Source organism: Rhinolophus hipposideros (genome assembly GCF_964194185.1).
Source record: "Rhinolophus hipposideros genome assembly, chromosome: 20".
NCBI classification, from domain to species: Eukaryota; Metazoa; Chordata; class Mammalia; order Chiroptera; family Rhinolophidae; genus Rhinolophus; species Rhinolophus hipposideros.
Genome location: NC_138066.1, coordinates 36,297,156 through 36,318,359, shown reverse-complemented (window position 1 = coordinate 36,318,359; position 21,204 = coordinate 36,297,156). Strand labels below are relative to the sequence as shown.

The following is a 21,204-nucleotide window of genomic DNA, read 5'->3' as shown; positions in this document are numbered from 1 at the left end:
AGTTTACAGCCAAGAAACTAGGAAGAGGATTGGGGGCAGAATTCCAAACAGGGATAAGGCGCAAATGGCATAGGTGCACCGCGTGTACCACCATCAGAGGGAGAGAGCACTGGGCTTGGAGCCGGAGTAGTATACTTGGGCAGCCTTCACTCCCTAATTGCGTGACTGTAGGCTGGCATGGAAGGGCTCTGAGCCTTTAATTTTCCAACTGCGAAGTGAACGTGAAGGTTATAAAACCTTCTGAATGTGAGAGTTTGCATGAGACAATGTGGAAAATAGCGTTGATTCAACCTTCGATTTAACACATTTAATGAGTGCCTGGTAGTGGCAGGCCCGGATCAACGCCTTTCCTGACATTTTCCCCTATCTCCTCCCAGCCTAAAAAAAAAAAGTGGAATAGGTTCTTCTAGGTTCCAATAAACACCCTGCCTTTACTGCATTACTTTTAAAACATGTGACCTATATTATGGCTGCTTGCAGAAGTGAAGTGTCTGGCACACAGTTGCTCATGGAAGGTGGTCCATGTAAATAATATCGTTATACATAACCTTAGCATAAATTGCTCCACCTCACCCTAAAGGAATTGAGTGCTGTTTTAGGATACCAGGCACACTGCTAAGCACAGTACAAGCCTATAGGAAAAGTACTGTTATTTCTCGATTTTATACATAAGGGAACTGATGAAGTTGGGTAACATGCCCAAGATCACTGAGCTAGCAAGTAGCAGAGGAAAGATTGAATCCCATGCACTCAAACTCCACTGCCGAGGTGCTAACCACCAGACCATACTAAGGCAGAGAACTTGTATTTACAGAATTCAACTGTCTGGCAAGAGTAGGAGCTAAATAAATCATTGTTAAAGTTTAACTAGTAATAAGATATCTTTGACTACACGCACATGCACACAACCATGAGGACATGTAGAACTCAGGGAATCTGAATAAGATTAGTGGGTTCTGTCACTGTCAACTTTTGGTTGTGTTGTTGTACTAAAGTTTTGCAAGATGTTCCCATTGGGGGAAACTGGGTAAAGGGTACATGGGATCTCTTTGTATTATTTCTTACAACTGCATATGAACCTACAATTATCGTAAAATAAAAGGTTTAATTAAAAGAAGAATGCTTCTTTAATACCAAGATAAACAAATAACATGGTTCCTTCCCTGGAAGGGTTCTGTCTAATTAGGGAGAGAGATGCATAAATAGTAATGACGACCTAACGTGGTGTTAAGTTACTCAAAGTTCTGTGTGCCTGTGAGGGACATGAGGACAGAGTGGTGTGAGGCTCAGAATGCTCCAGTTAGGGTTTGGGATGGGTCAGAGACAGCTTCACAGATGGGGAAACATTTGAACTGAGTGTGAATACGGTGGGGCCTGAAAGACCTAAGTAGAGAAGGAGGTGAGCGAAGGTCAGACGTGTGTAAGTTCGTTCATAAGGCATGTAAGGAGCAGTGGAGTGAAATGCACTGGAGTGAAATGCGTCCTGTTCTAGGTTGTTAAGAGGGGTGCGTAGGTTAGTTGAACATACTGCTGAAGTAACCAGCAGTTAATTGAAAAGAAAAAAAACTGCTGCAAAGAGAAAAGCTATAGATCCAATGAAAATCCCATTGAAAATCCCAGCAGATGGTTTTTTTTTTTAAATAATTGACAAGCTGATTCTAAAATTTATGTAAAAATGCAAAGGACTGACATAGAATAGCCAAAACAATTTTGAAAAAGGACAAAGAGAAGGTATGCTCTCTGCTTTCAAGACTTATTGTAAAGCTACAGTAATGGTATTAGCATAAAGATCAACATATAGGTCAGTGGAACAGAATAGAGAGTCCAGAAATAGATTTACATGTATATGATCAATTCATGTTCAGCAAAGTCACCAAGGAAATTCAGTAGGGAAATTCAATTTTGTCAACAAATAAATGGTGCTGGAGCAATTGGATAGCCATATGCCAAAACAAAACAAACAAACAAAAAAACCTTGACCTTTACTTCACATCATATACAAAAATTAACTCAAAAGACTTAAATGTAAGGGGTAATATTACAAAACTAGAAAAAAATAGGTGAAAATATTAGGGCATGGGAAACACGAAAAATTAAAAAGTGTGATGTCATCAAAATTAAAATTCGTTGCTCTTCAAAAGACAGTGCTAAGAAAATTAAAAGGCAAGCCATAGACTGGGGTAAAAGATTTGAAAAACAGGTATCTGACACAGAACGTGTATCTATGATACATAAAAAGCTCTTACAACTAAAATAAGACATAACTCAAATTAAAAAATGACGAAATGATTTGAACAGTTACTTCATCAAAGATATATAGACGGCCAATGAGCACAGGAAAAGATTCTGAACATCATGAGTCATTAGGAAAATACAAATTAAAAGCCACAGTGAGACACCACTACACATGCACTAGAATGGTTAAAATAAAAAAAATAAAAACTGACCTCATCAGCGGCTGGCAAGGATGTTGAGCAACTGGAACTCTCCTACACTGTTGACGATAGCCACTTGGGAAACAGTTTGGCAGCTTCTTAAAAAGTTAAACATATGTCCCAGGCATTTTACTCCTAGGAATTTATCCAAGAGAAATCAAACCTGTTGGGAACATTGCTACCGGTAGCAGCTTTATTTGTCACAGCCCTAAACTGCAAACATATCTGTTGACAGGTGAATGGATGAAAAAATTGTTTATCCACATAATGGAATACTGTTCAGCAATAAAAAGGGAAGAACTATTGATACATGCATAATATGGATAAATCTCAAAATTATTATGCTGACTGAAAGAAGTCAGACAAAAAGGACCATATTATTCCCTTTATGTAAAATTCTAGGAAATGCAAACTTAATCTTTATTTCCCCAAAGCAAAATGGTGCCTCTTGAGAATATGGCAATAGGGCAGGGCAGGAGAGAATATAAAGGAGTAAAAGGAGACTTGGAGGTGTAAGGTCTGTACATCATCTTGATTCTGGTCATGTTTTCATGATGTATTCATTAAAACTCATCAAATTGTATAGTTTGAATATGTAGTTTACTGTATATCAATTACACATTGATAAAACTGTTTTCTTTAAAAACAATAAAATGACAACAATAATGAGTGCTTTTTGGCAGTGTACAAAGCACTTTGTAACTTCACCATACTCGAGTGAGGAAGGGAGTCAGGCAGTGTTTTTCTGGTTTCACAGATGACACACTAAGGCTGAGAGAGGTGTCAGGGTTTGCCCTAAGCCACACAGCACCAGGATACAGGTGATCTGAGCTGGGACCCATGCCTCGGGTTGGATTGGTATTGGATCTGAGCCTATCCCAGCTGGGCTCCCTATGTTACCTCTTTGGATCTTATTTTACTGGGAAGTGGACCACAGGTACAGAAACACACATAAAACATACATGTACAATTTGATACATAATTATAAAATGAACACCCATGTAATCATCATACGGGTAAGTCAAGAAACATATTGTCAGGGACAGCTGGTTAGCTCAGTTGGTTAGAGCAAGGTGCTCTTAGCAACAAGGTTGCCGGTTCAATCCCCACATGGGCCACTGTGAGCTGCGCCCTCCACAACTACTAGATTGAAACAACTACTTGACTTGGAGTTGATGGGTCCTGGAAAAACACACTTAAAATAAACAAAAAATTAAATTAAAAAAACACATATTGTCAACAGAGGCTCTTCCTGTGAGGCCCTTCCCGAATCACAGCCCCAGCCCAGCACCAGCACCTCCTCCTCAAGCAACCACCCCCCTCCTGGTTACCACCTTGGTCTAAGCCCCCATCATCTTTCTGTTGAATTACCTCCATATCCTTTTAACTAGATATCCTTGTTCCACCCTTACCTCCGTCCTCCACCACGCAGCAGTCAGAATATTCCATTTAAAATGCAAGTCAGAGCATGTCATTCTGTTCAAAACCTAGCAATGGTCCCCCATTTCACTCAAAATAAAAGCTGCTCTCCCCATCATCTGTCCTCCAGCCACCTTAGCTTGTTGAAGAGGAAAAGAGCAGAATGCTCCTTCCTAGGGCCTTTGCTCTGGGTGTTCTCTCAGCCCCAAATGGCCTGGAATTGGCCTGGAATGCTCCTCAGCCACTTAACTGACTCTCTCCCCTCCTTCATGTATTTGCTCAAATCCTTTGCAATAAGGCTTACCCTGACCACCCTATTTAATACTGCAACCCACTTGCCTTTTATCTTCCATTCGGGAATTCCTGATCCCCTACTCTGTTGTTTTTTATGCAACACAACTTTCTGATACACTAAATAACTTCTTTATTTTATGGATTGGTTATTGCTACTGGTTACTGCTATTCGTTATGGATTGGTAAGCTACTCATGGGTGAGCATATTTCCTTATTTCATTCACCTTTGTTGCTCCAGTGCCCAGAATAGTAACTGGCACATTGCAGGTACTCCATAAATATGTGTTGAATAAAAGAACCCTGGTCCAGTTCTTTGTGATAATCATTTCCTTGCTTTTCTTGTAGTTTTCCCACTGTGTATCCATTCTAAGTAACACAATTTAGGTTTGGTTGTTTTAACTCTATGTAAATTGTAAATTGAATCCTACTATATATTTTCTATGTTCCACTTTCTTTTACTAAACATCATGGTTTTGTTTTGGGGTGTTTTTTTTTGGCGTCCCCTTCTTACCCACCACTTTCCTCCCCACCCCATGGGGTGCTGCCAGTTCACCACAATAGTACATTCTGTGCCCAAGAGCCTCTGCTGGCTGTGGCTGGCAGCTTTTTGCTGTCCCCCCAGACAATGGCAAAGCCCAAAAGGCCTGATAGCCGGTGACAAATGTATGTGAATGACCAGCTCATAGGAAGTGGCCGTCAATAGCCTGATAGCTTCCTGTATCCTGACATTGTGAAGGCCCACTTCCTGTGCTCAAGAAAGCAAGGCAGAGCTGGGGGTAAGGGTAGAGGCAGGGCTTCCCCGTCTACTTCCTGGGCCAGGCTCTCCTAAGTATTCAGCTGGCTCCCCCAAGGAGGCCACCAGTTTCACCTGATTTCTGATTCAAGGATGAATTCCCTGCTGGCCTCTGACCAGTCCCTCCACCTCCTGGCCAAACCCCACCCAAACCTAGTCAGAACAGAACGACCTATTTCTAGAGTTTCCACGATTCCACCGCTTTGCTCAGTACCCCTTCCCCGCCCAATTCCAGAATCTCAGGCCTTCTGCTGAAAAAGGCATTTTCATGTCTATTTGCATCTCTGCTACATACAACACACACTTCCTGATGTCTGCGGGTCACTCTACTCTAAATGATAACTTTGATAGGCTTACCAAGGCTTATTGAGTCACGCCTTCAGCCTTACCTTCCCAGACTGGACAATCACAATACCTTCAGCTTCCTCCCTGAGGCAAAAAGCAAAGGGCAGCAAGACAGCAGGGAAGCAGGGACGCCTCCTCTCTCTCCAGGCTCCAACTGGACTCAGGAAAAGGCTTTCCCAGGTTATGCCTCCCCACACGCTTTGCCTACCACCAGAAGCTGGTCGAAGGGACGAAGACCAACTAGCAGGAAGGCAAGAGCAGAGAGGGAAGCTAATGGACGGAGTGTCTCTGTGGAGTCAGGCTCTAGGCTAAGAGTTTTCCCTTCGATGACCTGGAGACGTAGGTAGCAAATCCTCCTATTAAAGACAAGGACACAGAGAAGTCAAGTCACTGGCCCAGGTCACCCAGCTAATAAGAGGCAGAGCCCTGCTACCCCCAGCCTTACTTAGCACTGGTAGACAGGTCTAGGTATAGGAGAAAGGGGAGGGTACCATTTGCCCACTACGCACACCCCCTTAGCACTCCCACTCCCTATCCCCAATATTGATAGTCCTCCCCCAACATCCTGCGCTGGAGAAGTGTCGAAGTAAGAAACGTCCAAACCTTTAGAGAACTTTTATGAGTTTATTTGAGCCAAACTGACAACATATGCTGGGGAGCGAGATCTCAAATACTCCCTCAACATCCTGTTTTTGAGATTCATTCATGTTTTGTGTGTAGCTGCAAGTCATTCATTTTCCCCTGCTGTCAAGTTTTTCATTGTGTGAATATACCACAACCCATCCATCTATTCAACGGTTGGCGGACATCTAGGCTCCATCCAGAGATGATCTCACGTGTGTCTCTGGGTACATGTGTGTGTGAGATTCTCCAGGGTACATACCTGGGAGTGGAGCTGCAGCATCTTAGTGTATGTGACTCTTCAAGTTTACGAGATAATGCCCAATGGTTTCCAAAAGGGTTGTATCAATTTGCCCTCTGCAGTAAGGTCACCTCCGTGGGCCTCAATTTCCCCTGCATTTCCTTTGCAAAATAAGAAGATTGGACAAGGGGATTTCTGAGGTCTCTTGGTTCTGATGGTCTATGAATCTGTGAAAACGGAGCCCTGAAGCAGCACTTGGGGCTGTGCATTCTTGAGGCAGCACCTAAGTTATGAGGGAGAGAGGTGAACGCAACCCATGCTTGGGATGAGGCCTCTAAACATCCTAGGTGAGGCACAGTCCTAAGCTCTTAAGATTGGTGTTGAGATAGAGATTTTGGCCCTGATGGAGGCTGGCAACTCTTATCTGTACACCGTGACCTCTGCTTCTGCCTGTCCTTGAGAGATTTCCCAAACATAGAACATGGCAAAGAGAGACCAGAGGCAAAAATAATAAACTCATTCAGAGATAAGTTTAAACATGTCAGGTAAAAGTCAAGGGTTAGTGATCTCTGTACGTGGGGAACTATGCAGGTTCTGTCTTAGAACAGGAAGTAGTAAATGGCCTCCCTAGAGGAAGGCTTCCTAAAAGAGGAGGGAATTTCACAGGAATACACCTGGTAGGGAGGAGGCAGTGACAGGGTTGTTGTTTTTTTTTAATTGGGGAATATTGGGAAACAGTGTGTTTTTCCAGGACCCATCAGCTTCAAGTCAAGTTGTTGTTTCCAATCTGGTTGTGGAGGGCGCAGCTCACTGGCCCATGTGGGAATCAAACTGGTGACCTGGGTGTTATGAGCACTGTGCTCTAACCAACTGAGCCAACTGGCTGTCCCAGCAACAGTTTTTAAGACAGGGTGAAAGCAGAGCTGTGGATGACTCTGGGAAGCGGCTAGCCAGGAGCTGGTTGCTCTGGCTGGAAAATATTTCCTGAGTACAGATGCTGGCTCTGGCAGAACCTCCCTGGGGAGCTTCCCCAGGACACAGGGGCCCTTGGTTCCAATTGGAGGCTAGTCAGTGTTGGGCAAAAAGTGAGTGTTACAGGAGTGAGAACCCCCTCCCCACTCCTTTTCTTCCTAGGGTGGTTGCCGTCATTTCTGTCATAAGGAAAGAAGTGGGTTTAGAACTGCACACTCAAGTAGATTCCCCACCCCCTACAATTTCTTTCATTTATACGTTCATTCCAGCATTTATTCAGTCATGCACACAGTGAGTGCCCAACATGTGCCTAGCCCAGTACCAGGCACTGGGGATGCCAAAATGAACAAGGCACACTTCTGGGTCTTGAGGAGCTTACAGTCGAATGGGGGAGACCCACTGGATATGATTTTCTTCTCCTCTTCACCTGTACCAGGTTGTAGTGGACTGGGCAAGGGACCCGGCAGCACAGGGTCAGTTGCTTATCTGCAAAATGATGATGACACTTAGCTCAAAGGATTGCTATGAAGAGTATGTGCTAGCAACCATGCCTTTCACATAGTAGGTGCTCAATGACTATTAGCTAAAATGAATTAAAATCTAGGAGGGAATCATTAAACTATGATAGACTGCCCAAAGCTTGGACACAGAGATGGTACCTATATCCTTCTGTGTCCAGTGACATGGACTTGTCCTTTAGCCCAGTTTAGAAGATTCAAATGGGAAAAGCAAAAGAGTTGAAAGCTTTTAAGTCAGAGAACAGAAAGATGTGAAGTTGGGGCCATGTTGATTAATTCACAGCACAGGAGCCTCTATGGAGACATGGTGGAATAATGAGAGTCCTCGCTGGGGAGGTCGGAGAAGGAGGTTGGGGGCAGAGACCTAGAATGGGACCACTGAGAGAACTGAAAAATACCATGATTGGATCAGGCATCCTCTGGCCCACATCTCTCCTCCCTCACTCTCTAAACAGTTACTTTCTTCTTTTCCCTGCCCAAGACTAGTCAAACAGGTCCAGCAACACTTGAATGGGGCACTTAATCACTCAGCAAATATTTATTGAGCGTTTACTGTGTACTGGGCCCTATTTAAAATGCTGGAGACACAGCTGTGAAGAAAACAAAGATCTCTATTTTTATGTACATATGCAAGTATATCTGAAGGATAAATTGTTAGAAATGGAATCGCTGGAGCAAAGATTATGTGCATTTTTCATTTCATTGCCAAGTTGATGTACAAAGAGTTTATTATAGTTTATGTTCTACCTGGATGCCTGTTTCTGGACGAGTCTGTCTTCCTAACCAGAGGGATAACAACTGCACACGTGATCCCTCCTGAGTACAATCTTCCCGCTAGCCCACCAAGACCCTGAGTTCCTGTTTTCTTTACCTATGAGAGGTGATCCTTCTTTGAGATTTGTGCTATTTGGAGAGATTCTTGGTAGGGGTGGGAGACACTCCCCACCCCTGGAGAGAGGGAAGATAGATGAGGAGCTGCTATTTTAAGAGGAAGGGACCAGAAAGTGACGTCATCGGAGATCATTTGGTTCAGGCACAGGCAGCAACTTTAGCTGCTCCAGTCCTGGCTATAACTGGATTCAGGGGAGGAGGGCTTGGCGAAGTTTTTGTCCACAAGAATGTCACAACATTTTTACAATGTGAGTGTGACCCAGGTGCTTGGCAGGGGCACAGGCATGCTGACCCTCTGCACACTGAGTTAACCCCTTAACCTGAGCGGCTAAGCCCATGAATCTCCACCCTGGAGCTAGACAGCTGTTAGGGTCAGGGAGCAGCTCCAGAGACCTACAGGACTGGGGTAGAGGTAGCAAACTCCAGAATGTCGGAGCAGTAGATATGTCCTGCTTTCCAGGGCTGTCTCATTTTTTTTTTTTTTTTTTAAGATTTTATCGGGGAAGGGGAACAGGACTTGATTGGGGAACAGTGTGTACTTCTAGGACTTTTTTCCAAGTCAAGTTGTTGTCCTTTCAGTCTTAGTTGTGGAGGGTGCCGTTCAGCTTCAAGTTGTTGTCCTTCCAATCTTCTTTGTGGAGGGCGCAGCTCAGCTCCAGGTCCAGTTGCCGTTGCTAGTTGCAGGGGGCACTGCCCACCATCCCTTGCGGGACTCGAGGAATTGAACCGGCAACCTTGTGGTTGAGAGCCCACTGGCCCATGTGGGAATCCAACCGGTAGCCTTCGGAGTTAGGAGCACGGAGCTCCAACAGCCTGAGTCACCGGGCGGCCCTAGGGCTGTCTGATTTTAAATACTCTGGCCCTCAAGCTCACCAGCACCTGTCAGACCGGTGTCCCAGTTTTTGGTTCGGAAAATGTAGTCTGTTTCACAGGTACGGAGAAGGAGGCAGCAGTGACTATGCACGGGATTGGGGGACAGGGGAAGGAGGAGCAGGAGAGTGGCAGAGATGGTCTCAGCCCGGCGCTAGAATCTCCCGTGAATCCGCGCTGAGAACAGGTGAGTGGGACACAAGGCGATGTGACTGGCACCCTCCTAGCCCCAATAGCTCGCCCTGTCCCCAGCCCTATCCCACACTGGGAGGTCTGACCTGATAGCCTCGGCCTTCAGCCTCGCCCCGCGGGCTCAACCCAAAGGGTCCACGTGCAAATGGGAAAGCATTCTGCCCTGGCTGCTTAAAAAGCGGGAAAGCAGCTGGGTTCGGTGTGGCGGATTTCAGGCAGCCGGGATGCAAGACGTCAGTTTTTCCCTTGGGGAGACAGGAAGTGGACGCCAGGTCCCCAAAGCGACGCTTACAGACTGCTCCGCCAACACCCTTCCAACAACACGCCCATTGGAGTGGCGGTCAGCCCAGCCCTAAGCGATCAGGCCACGGCCCCCAGCCCGGTAGGTTCTCCTCCCAGCGTAGCCCCACCCATCTCCCCACCCGAGGCCCCGCCCCCTCTCCCTCCTCCGCCCAGCAGCCTCAGAAGAGGCGGCGCCGCTGACCATCTGGACGGATGCGCCGGTCGGACTACAAATCCCAGCAGTCCTTGGGGTCCGCCCACGGGGGCGGGGCCATGTCGAGCAGCGAATTGGGAAGAGTTCTGGCGCTCAGGCTAGGGAACGCGTGTGACCAATTGTCTGGCAGCTCGCGACGTGTTCCGATGGGGGCGGGGAGAAGCCCTCCCGGATCTGGACAAAAGCAGGATCACGGGCGGCTGCGAGAGGCTGGCGGGCTCTGGTTAGTGGCGGCTGCGTCAGGGCCTGTGGAAGGAGCGCCGCGCGCAGACTTCTGCAGAGAGGTGAGTGGAGGGCGGCTGCTTTCTCGGGAGGGCCCCCACCTGGCCCTGGAGCTTCCTGCCTCCCTCCCTCAACCCGGAACCGCCTCTCCCGTTGCCGGCTTGGTGTTCACGTGCCCTCCCTGCTTGGAAGTTTTGGGGTCTTAGCTTGAAGGTTAGCTTTCGTTCGGGGCCGCGGCCAGCGGTCGCGTGTCGACTAACCCCCACCTGTCCCACCTTCTGGTTCCTGGGAGTTTGCACAGGTCTTGCCGCCGACCTGGCTTCTCTTCCCTCCGCCGAATTGCATTTGCTCCATGCTGGCGCCCCTCACCCCCTCCCGGGGTCAGTTATCGAGCCTCCTCGGGCTTTATCTGGGCACCTCTTGCCCCGATCCGGTCTCCCCACCGGATGCGTGGGAGGGGAAGTAGGGAGAGCGGTGGCCACTCGCCCTACTCCGGCCCCCTCACAAGCCAGGCTCAGGCCCTTCCTTTTAGTTCTGTGGCGAGTCGAGCGAGCCGGCCGCGCCGTCGCGGCGGGCCACGAGGGGCCTGGCCCCAGGGTGCCCGAGGCCTGGCCTCGCCTCTAGGACCTGGCCATAGAGTGGCGGCGCAGGCGACCCTCCTCGCTCTGGAGGTGCCCTGGGGCCCAGCCTCTAAGCGACAGATGGCCGGGGGGCCTGTTTCCCTCCCCACCCCTCGCGCTGACACCGAGCTTGGCGGAGGCAAGGTCCTCAAGGGGACGGAGGATGCTGCCGCCTCCCTCCTGTCTGGCCTGGCAGAGAGCCAGTCCCAGCGCCTGCTGCCCTCTCCAACCTTGGCAGATACTATGCAGTTACAAGGAGTTCTGCCATTAGGTGGTCCCCGGCAGTCTGCCTGGGAAGAGGATTTTGGAGAGGATGGTGGGGAGTAGTGCACATAGCACAATAACTTTGCTCTGGTTTTCAGCCAGTTCAGTTGTTTGGATTTCTGAAATGTTGGGTGATAGACAGCTGGTAGACCCCAGCTGCCCAGAAGGGTAATTTTCACCCCTTACAGAGCTTAAACAACGTGGGAGACCTCCATGGGAAAATCCCTCAGATACTGGGCAGCTGGTGTCTCTATCATGATTCTGACACTATGTAGGCGGCACTCACAACTCTGCCCTCTCCTTTACTCCAGGGATTGCCTGTTCTCTCAGAAAACCCCACTCTTACCGGTACTAACCTGAAAATGAGTACTTTTTGTCCTTCCCAGAGAGACCCCAAGCAGCCTCCCCAGTGATTCCTTCTCTACTGACATCATGTCCCAGGGGTACATGCCTAGGGAACAGGCTCCTTTCATTCAGCCTTCCCTGTGGGCTGCTTCTGCCCTCTGTGGCTGCTGTAAGTGAATTCAGTCCTGGGTCACTTACCGTGTCTGCAGACAAGACCCATTCAGCTCATACCATCCCTCCCTTGAAGAGAGAGAGAGAGTGTGTGTGTTTCAGGTTCCTTGGCATGATTTCCCCCAAATGGTTTACACATTTACGTGTTACTAGGTAATAGTTTCTTGGGCCCCAGAGGGGACCCCTGGGGTCTTAGCTGTGCCCTGAAACTATCACCAGTTTGAAAGCACATTCAGCTCCTGGGAAGACAGCCTAAGACTTTGAGGGTCTGCTCCCCAAACCCAGATTGCTATATACTTTTAAGTCCTGTTGTCACTAGAGCAAAGATTCTTAACTGGTGGTCTGGGGGCCATCAGATCATAGTCACAGGCCAGCACCTTGAAATGATATGTACAATCAGGTATGTGCACGTTTTTCTGGGCTTTTTCTTCAGATGGACAAAAGAATCTGCCCTCAAATAGGTTGAGAGCTGCTGCCCTAGAGATACTTGAAGACCCCGCTGAATGATTAAACTTGCAACTTATCTCCACCCAGTCCACTCCCTGGATTTGTGAACCTTCTTACTCTGCCTTGGTGAATAGACAGAGGCCAGATTCTTTTCCTGCTTTTATTCTGTCTTATAAACTCTCCGTCTCTGCCTTATAAGTCCTGTCGCATCAAACCCACCAGAGTGCTCTGGTGACAAATCTGTTGTTTTGGTAAGCTGGCAAATCTTTTCTATCCTGCATTATCCCCTTGTTATGTCTTTTCTCCCATCCTCTTCCATGAAGCTCTGGGATCTGAGATTTGATCTGGGGTTCAAGAAAATGATGACAGAAGGTCCCTTTTCTCACTCTGTCCTTTTTAAAGTTGGGTCTGTGTTTTGGGAGGTGCCAGATTTGGGGGATTGTTGTTCTGGGAGTGTGTCAGACTTCTCTCTGCAGGAGAGGCTTAGCTGAGAGGCATCCTGCTTCCTGGATTTTGTGATCACTTGTGTCTGATACCTATAAACTGCTGAGGGTGGTCAGAAGCTGACCTCTCCTTTCTCTGCTTGACATGCCTTGTGCTGCACTCTGTTTGGGAGGGGGGTGGGGGCAGGTGTACCCATCTGATTTCAGGACCAGTTTTTCTGGTCTAAGTCAAGAAGGTTGGGAAATGGAGCTGGAGTGGGTGGGGGTGGAGGACTGGGGCAGTGGGGCTGGTTGAGGCATTTCTCTCTGAAACTCATGTTGAGATGGAGCTGGAAGTCATTGCAGGTGGAGGCCAGGAAAGGGAACGTCTCTTTTGAGCCCCTTTCTAGCTACCCCACTTTGGGCCAGACCCCAGGCTGAATGTGCCCATTGTGCTCAGCTGGAGCCGAACAGGGAGGCTGAGGGAGCCAGCCAAACCAGGATTAGAACCTGCAGCCCCAGCCCAGTTGGGAGGGAGATGCAGAGTGACCCCTGGAACACTGGCCTTCCCTGAGCTGGAAATGGAGACCAACCTTCCTGCGTGAGGAAACCAGCCAGCTCGCTAACTCCGTCTTCCTTTATGTGCACTTGACTTTTCTCCCCTAGCAAATTCAAACAACTGCAGTTTTGGATCTTTGTGGGAGACACAGGCATGACTTTTCCTGATCTGGCCAAGCTCTTGGCATCATGGCTTGGTTTCCTTTCCCTCCCTGTACCTCATTCCTCTCTCCAACTGGCTTGTCACTACCCATGGGAGAATGGGTGTGTCAGGATAAAGCAATGAGGAAGAAAGTGAAATTGTCACACATAATCCTTCTTTTAGGTGAAGGGGGCCTAGAGCGTGGTCCTTGGAGAAATAGTCTTTTCTCTTGAGCTGAGTGGGGTTTTCTGAGGCCCAGAAGTAAAAGGGTTTGGATTCAAGTCTTGGTTCCCCTGCTACTTAGTTAGGCTTCTTGGGCAAGTTATCTTAACCTCTCTGAGCTTCTGTTCCTCATCTAAAAAAGGTTATGAACTTCGATGCACCTCAAAGGGCTGACATAGGTTAGTTTCTATATACACGTGACCGAGGTTGGTTTCTGCCTCCTCCCCCACCCAGCCTTGGCTCAGTTAGAAGTGACCGGTATGGGGTGGTCCCCAGGGAGGCCTCTGTTTTGCTCTAAATTAGCAGCTGGGTGACTCAGTGGGGTGGGTGTGATGCATTGAAGGTCATCGATTCCCCACCCTGTGTCTGCTCTGAACTCGGGTGGGAGTCTAGTGACTTGGGAGAAATGAGCTTTGAGATGGCACTTCATCTGTGCTCCCCAGGGGCTTCATCTCGCATGAGTCTAAGTAATCTTGCTGGCCTGGCCCTCAGCTTGGTGTGTGTCAGTGGGTGGGCGTGGCTGGGGGTAGACAAAACCTGTAGGAGGAGTAAGGCCAGGATTGCACAATTCGGCTGTTCTCCCCACAGGTCACAGACCAGAGGGTGTGTTTCAGTGTCTGTGTGCCCACCTTGGGTGGGACTAGCACTCAGGTTTGGGTCACACCACCGAAATTCCTGTTCTCCCCACCTAGCTGCCTTTTGTCGCAGGGCGGATGTTGTCATGGCCGAGCTGGTTTTCCTAGAGGGAGTAGAGATAGGATTCAGGCCGAGTCCTGGGGGAAATGCCACCTTTATTTTTCTCCACCATTTTGTGATACTCCTGCTGTTTGAGATCCCATCCCTCCTGCTGAGGCAGCCCTTTTTTTCCCTCTTGGGAAGCACTGAGATCTGGTTTTATTGTCTGGGGACAGCCGGGCGTCCGTCTGTCCTGCTGGAGAAGGTAGTGTCTCCATTTCCTGCCCCTTCTAACCAGCTCCTCTTACCCCAACAGGTAGAGCCGGTCCCTCTGCAGCCATGTCGGCCAAGGCGATTTCAGAGCAGACGGGCAAAGAACTCCTTTACAAGTACATTTGCACCACCTCGGCCATCCAGAACCGCTTTAAGTATGCCCGGGTCACCCCTGACACAGATTGGGCCCGCCTGCTGCAGGACCACCCCTGGCTGCTCAGCCAGGTGAGTCCGCCCCGTCCTGGACCCTTCATCCAGCCCCAGAGTCCGAGGAGGAGAAAGCAGTCGGTTTGTTGGAGATGTCCAAGGGGTCACGCGATGGCACTGCCTGCGGCAGTGGGGAGTGTGCAGTGGGCTGAGCAGGGCTCTGTTTAGCTCCTCGCATGTTGAGGTACCCTGGCCGGCATGGCATATGGAACACGGGCATGGACTGGACACACAAGTCTGAATGGCAGCTCCCTGTTTATTAACCATAATAATGGGCAGAATACTCACCCTGTGACTTGTAAGAATCAGCAGTGACATCTGGAAAGCTTTTAGTGTGCTGCCTGCCATGTGGTAGATGCTCAGTGAAAAGTAGGTGTGTGCCCCCTCCGTGTGCTACCAAGTGGGGGCTGTCAGGAATGTGTCAGGGGCTTGAGGAAGTACGACATTCTACTTTGTGGAGAGTGGGTGATGGCCTTGGCGGGGAGGAGGCAACCTGGAGTAGAAGCTCCCTGCAGAGCCGCGGTTGGGATGGGTTGGGGAGCTTAGACTTCTTTGGCAGGACCCAGAGAGCAGGACTCGGACCAGTGGTGGGGGTTTCAGGGATGTACGTGTCCTCCCATTGAGAGGCAGCCCAACCGCAAAGGGAGTTGTCTCTAGAGGCAGTGAATTACCTGGCACTAGAGGTATGTGAACAGTGGCTGGGGGCTGCTTGTTGGGCTTGTAGCCAGGGTTCGAGCACAGGTATGGGGTTGACCAGATGCCCTCTAAGGGTCTGTCTCTCTGTTCTTCCTTTTGGAACACAGGCTGGTCCATGTCCTGAGGCGTTTATGGTTTAATGAAGTTAAGATAGGGAGAGGGTAGGGAATCATTTATTCACTCAGCCCGTATTTGGTGAGCACCTACTCTCTGCCAGGCTCCATCCTGGGCACAGATAGTTCTAGATTCCTGGTTGTCAAAAGAAAGACGTAGGTGGGGATAGGTGAGGGAAGCTCCTAGGAGGAATTGACCCTGAAGGAGGGGTGGGATTGGTTTTGGGAGCCCAGTAGATTGGAAGCCACCCAGGCTGTCCTGTGCTCTTGGTCCCCAAACTGTCACCTCTTTCTCTACCCTGTCTTTCTTTACTCTAAATACAAATCCCTTTTGTTCCAGAGCTTGGTGGTCAAACCAGACCAACTGATCAAACGGCGTGGAAAGCTGGGCCTTGTTGGGGTCAACCTCACTCTGGATGGTGTCAAATCTTGGCTGAAGCCACGGCTGGGACAGGAAGCCACAGTGAGTCAGGGTATAGGGTCAGAGTGGGTGTGCTGTAGTAACAGAAGCAAGCATGGTCGCCTCCAGATGAGCAGCCATCTGGCTCATCCCCATAACTGGTCAGATTGCAGCCTGGGGAAGGAAGGAGTCCTGCAGGGCCAGTCTGGGAGCTCATTCCCAGCTCCCCTTATCAAGGAATAGCCAGCTGTACTGCATAAATAACCCCAGTACCATTCAAGAGCCAGGTGGGAGTAGTCTGTTTTCTCTAACGGTGAATCTGAGATGAACTCTGAGGCCCGTTTTGCGAACTCCTGTCTTTTCAGGTTCCAGAAAGGGAATGCTAGCTTTTCATGATGTGCATACCCTAAGAGGGTGGGTAAAAAAGTTGAAGAAGGGAGATGCAGAAGCTTTTTTAGACAGAGGTGTGATTGGGCCAAGAACCTAGGGTGTGACAGTTAATACTACTGAAGAGTTCATTCAATTCTTGGCTTCCCCTGGCTTGGTGATTAAGCTCAACTCTGTGGATGAGAGAGCTGACACGAAGTACGTATGGTTTAGGAAGGCTGAGAGATGCTCAGAAATAAAATTGCATATATTCTTTTTCTCCTAAGGGGAGCTGGAGAACTGAAGGGAGGGATAGGCTGAGGCTTGGTTTAGACTAGGGAGGATGTGCCGTCCACACCTGGCTTTGTTGCATCTGGGGTGACCGTGGACCAGGGGTGAGCTGTGCTCTTCCTTGGCTGCCCCAGAAGTAAGATGAAAGCGGTAGTGGAGCCAGCTTCCTCTCTGATTGGAATTCCTTAAATTAGCTCTTCATGTTAATTCCCAGTTTCTGGCCCTCGTGGGTGAAAAGGGATCCTTGAAGTTGTTCGTGGGCCTGGGGGCTGAAGGGTCTTGACCTTTGTACTTCCAGGCTTCAGGGGAGAGGACAGCAGAGCTGGGGAGCTGAGCAGTGTCCCCAGGGAGGTCCTCAGGCTCCCTCCTCAGCTGGCTGTTGGGAGGGGAGGTCCGGGACGTCTGAGCTGGCAGCAGCTTTGGCCCTGGCAGGAGTGGCTCATTACCTCTGATGGATCACTGTCTGCTCCCTGACTCAGCAGTGACGCACAGGCAGGCGGGGGCTTCAGGACGCGCTGGGATGAGGGCTGTCTGCTTCGGCTGCCACCAGGGATCCACTCCAACTGATTAGCACTGCAGGCTTGTTGTCCTCAGCCATGAAAGTCTGTGTGGAAAGTTTTCCTGGTCAAGCTCTTGCTCTCTTCTTCCCCCACCCTCCTTTCCCACACCTGGACTCACATCCTGGGGCTGGGTCTCCCTGCCTGGGCTGTGGGACAGATAGCCTTGATTTGTCTGAGCTCTTCAATTGGTGTGATGGCAGAGAGGGAGATGATGCCCAGTCATTGCTTCTGGGCGTGGGGCAATGTTACAGCTCATTTATTACTCTCTAGAGGAGGCAGAAAAAATGTGTAAGGTCAGTACATGTCGAAGTATGGCTGGCACAAGGGCAAGCCCATGGAAGAGGGGATCTAATGAAGACTTCTTTAGCTTAGGGGTCTGTGACCCCATTGCCCTGGTTTCGGGAAAAATCTCTATGTTATAGTGCTGGGCCCCACCTGTGATGTGAGGGCGAGGAGAAGGGAGCTCCCCCCTTCTGCCCTGGGGAGCGACATGTGCTGTCCATCTAAGCTTGATTTCCTCCATCTCTGTAGGTGGGCAAGGCCAGAGGCTTCCTCAAGAACTTTCTGATTGAACCCTTCGTCCCACACAGCCAGGTATGTGGGAGGTGGCTCCAAGCTGGGTCTTCTCCCTCCTGGAGCCTTGTGTTACTGACTGTAAAATGATGAAAGGAGAAATCAAGCTGCTGGAGAAAAGTCAAAGGGACCAGAGTCTCTGAAGCTGCACTGAGGGCCTGAGGGGGCTACGGAGCAGGGAGTCTAGAGATGAAGAAAAAGGCTTAGTTTGCAGCCAGAAGGAATCAGGGCTGGTGACTTCCCAGTGCTGGGATGAGAAGGATTTGAAGTCAGGACCCCTTCCCCCTTGAGGCAGGAAGGAGGCAGGTGGTGTGGACTGGCTCTGGCCAGGGCTTCTCAGGGCACAGCTCTGATCCCAGATTCCAGAACAGGTCATGCTGGCTCAGTCTGGATTGTCAGCCAGCGAGGCAGTGGCCTCTTCTGTCCTCTTGTTCCCAAGGGTTGGGTAGGGAACAGGTCTCTGGTGAATGTTCTCTGTGGGTTTTAGAAATGAGTCCACAGGGGTTGGACTCTGTGCCCAGTTCAGTGCCCCTCACCCATGTGGTGCTCTCGTCCTCTGTAAGGCGGAGGAGTTCTACGTCTGCATCTATGCTACCCGAGAAGGGGACTATGTCCTGTTCCACCATGAGGGAGGGGTGGACGTGGGCGATGTGGACGCCAAAGCCCAGAAACTGCTTGTCGGTGTGGATGAGAAGCTGAATCCTGAGGACATCAAGAAACACCTGTTGGGCCATGCCCCTGGAAACAAGAAAGAGTTGAGTGAGGGGCTGCAGAGAGGTGGCGGAGGGAGCATGGGGCAAGCCAACAGGCTCTGGGCACAGAGCAGGGAGAGCAGAGTGGTCCTCCCTGCCCGGGTAGGAGGTGGGGAGCAGGCGGTAGGCACAGCCCCTCCCTGTTCCAAGCAGTGGGGTGGGGGGTGGCCGGCTCAGACTGAAATATGCCGTCAGCGTCCCTCACCTCCTTGCCCCTGTCTGTCTGGTGCCTCTTCCTTGGCTCCCTGCCTGGTAGCTCCTTTCCGCCTCAGTGGCTAAAGAGCAGTGTCCCAGGAGCAGGCTTAGCAGCTGAAAGCGAGGGGTCGGTGCGGTGTCGGGATGGCGGGACGTGGAGCTGTCAGTGGTGGTGACATGGCTGCTGAGCCCGCTCCCTGAAGGACTGACTGTCCCTCTCTCCCTCTCCCTTTAGAATTCTGGCCAGTTTTATCTCTGGCCTCTTCAATTTCTATGAGGATCTGTACTTCACCTACCTTGAGATCAACCCGCTTGGTAACTGGCTCTGCTGGGGTGGGATGGGGTACGAGTCAGTTATAGGACGGTCCCAGTGCCTTGCAGAGGACCGTACAGGTGTATGTGTGCGGAGGGAATCTCCAAGCTCATTGAGTGCAGGCTCCTGTTTCTGAGTTCTCAGAACACCGTGATTATTATTGTTTTTGACCAACTCCAGCTTCTGTCTTTGGCCTTAATTTGTTCAGTGATGGGGAAGTTCTCATTTTGATCTGACTGTACTCTGTGGCTGTGCCCACCAGTGGGTTAGGCTGTTGGCCCAGCACAGGGCTGCCTGCACTGGTGCGACCCTTTAGGTCCCTTTTTCCTCTAATCTCCCAGAGGCCCCCTCCCTCGCCCCTCCAGGAGTGGAACAGTTCCCCCCCCCCAAGGCTGGAACAGCTTAGCCCAAGCTTCTCAGGCCCGGAAGGAGGCAGGTGGTGTGGACTGGCTCTGGTCAGGGCTTCTCAGGGCAAAGTCCTGATTCCAGATTCCAGCTGGGGAGACAGCCGATCTAATGGACCAGATGGCTCTGTGCTGACTTAATTAGCTAAATGGCCCTGGGGGAAAGGGAAGACGGATGTTCAGTGAGGCGGCAGTAAATGAACCCTCCTGGCTGGGGGCCTCAGTCATCCCATGGCTTCCCATTCTCCCCAACAATGAGGCTTCCCCTAGCCAGACCCCAGGAAACCCAAATGTGCATACATATGTGCACACCTGGGGGGTCTTCTGACAGCAACCTGTACCTTAAACGTTTTTTTAATGGCAGGACCCTGGATAGATGAATAGTTCGATTTTTAAGGCACAGAGTGTAGCATTTTATAAACGTGTTTAAAAATTGCCATAACATCTAAAACAGACTTCCCTATCATATTACCTAAAGGTTAGGGAGGGGGGAAACTGGTCTTCTAGGATTTGTTTTTTCTTTGATGGGGGGAAAGCCGTGTCTCCGTGAGAATCATTCTGGTTTCTTGCCAAGTGAGAGAGTCGTTAGGTCTGTGTGGGACCTGGACCCCGTGGGAAGTTAGCGTGGGGAAGTCTGTGGAGGGGGTGGGAGGTTGGCGGTCACCTCTGCCTGGGGCTGGTGTCTGATTGCCTCTGCCTTTCTCTCAGTCGTGACCACAGATGGCGTCTATGTCCTTGACTTGGCCGCTAAGGTGGATGCCACTGCTGACTACATCTGCAAAGTGAAGTGGGGCGACATAGAGTTCCCTCCCCCCTTCGGGCGCGAGGCTTATCCAGAGGTGAGTCTGGTTTAGGAAGGAGATGGGGACGGATGGGGGTGGGTAGTAGGAGAAGGGGAACTAATCTCAGATGAGCATTAGGCCCCCCCCTCGTGGGCTGTATATTTGGCAGGGAAAGGCAGGCTGAGAACCATTTAATTTTCTTAAAACCCCACAGGGGCTGGGGGTGGGAGTCAGTCAAGCCCCTGAATCCCAGCCAGAAATCCTTTTAGACTTCGCTCGCAATCAACCTCCCTGGGCTCTTAACTTGATTTGTTGCTTCTCTATAATTCTGAGTGGCTCTCCTTAATCCTAATGGGAAGGTAGTTCTCTCTGCCACTTGCTGAGAATTTTAATTGCCCCTTCCCACCCCGTCTTCAGAGAGGTCCTCGCAGCAGAATCAGGCCTGTGTGACGTAACCCAGGCCAAGGGAAGAAGCCGGCCTGGGAGAAGCGGAGGGTTCATTAGCTGATCTAGGCAGGCAGATGTTGGGAGTGGGGGTTGTTGTCGAAGCAGAGTGACCTAGTAAGACTTGGGGCTTGGGTAAAGGGCCAAGGACTTGAAGTCAGAGAGAAAGGAATTGAGACATTTGTCCCCAGCTGGTGACTGTAGCCATGGGTGGTTTTGGTACTTGAAGATGCCATCATGTTTTGTCCCACGCATGTAGGACCCCACATACTCCCTTCTCTCTGGGCCTGTTAAGGCAATTGATAGGGAAAGAGGAGTGGAGGGGTCCTGGGGGTGAAGGGGGTGACCCCAGGGCCCACCTGTTGTTGTCTGGTTCCTAGGAAGCCTACATTGCAGACCTGGACGCCAAAAGTGGGGCAAGCTTGAAGCTAACCTTGTTGAACCCCAAGGGGAGGATCTGGACCATGGTGGCTGGAGGTGGTGCCTCTGTCGTGTACAGGTGACGGAGGGAACTGCTGAAGGGATGCCAGTCAGGTCCCCCCAGGTCCACACATGCGTGGCCTGGATCAAGCCGCTTCACCTCTGGAGGTCTCCAGTTTCTTCCGCTGGTGCAGCGCAGGAATTGTGGGGCATGCCAGGGGGTCCGAGGGGCTCTGGGAG

The 21,204-nt window shown here is 50.2% G+C and overlaps 1 protein-coding gene across 2 annotated transcripts in view; it reads left to right on the top strand.

Moving 5' to 3' along the window:
* The first annotated feature begins 10,182 nt into the window (after positions 1–10,182).
* The window catches only part of ACLY (ATP citrate lyase), a 39,968-nt gene continuing 28,946 nt past the window's right edge, over positions 10,183–21,204 (top strand). The window contains exons 1-8 of one of the 2 annotated variants that reach the window (XM_081029264.1): positions 10,183–10,371; positions 14,492–14,673; positions 15,805–15,927; positions 17,613–17,675; positions 18,218–18,408; positions 18,837–18,916; positions 20,027–20,157; positions 20,925–21,043. In XM_081029264.1, coding sequence (XP_080885390.1) covers positions 14,515–14,673; positions 15,805–15,927; positions 17,613–17,675; positions 18,218–18,408; positions 18,837–18,916; positions 20,027–20,157; positions 20,925–21,043 — 866 coding nt within the window. In that variant the 5' untranslated portion in view covers positions 10,183–10,371; positions 14,492–14,514. The remainder of the gene's footprint in view (positions 10,372–14,491; positions 14,674–15,804; positions 15,928–17,612; positions 17,676–18,217; positions 18,409–18,836; positions 18,917–20,026; positions 20,158–20,924; positions 21,044–21,204) is intronic. The other variant, XM_081029265.1, reaches the window with a different exon arrangement.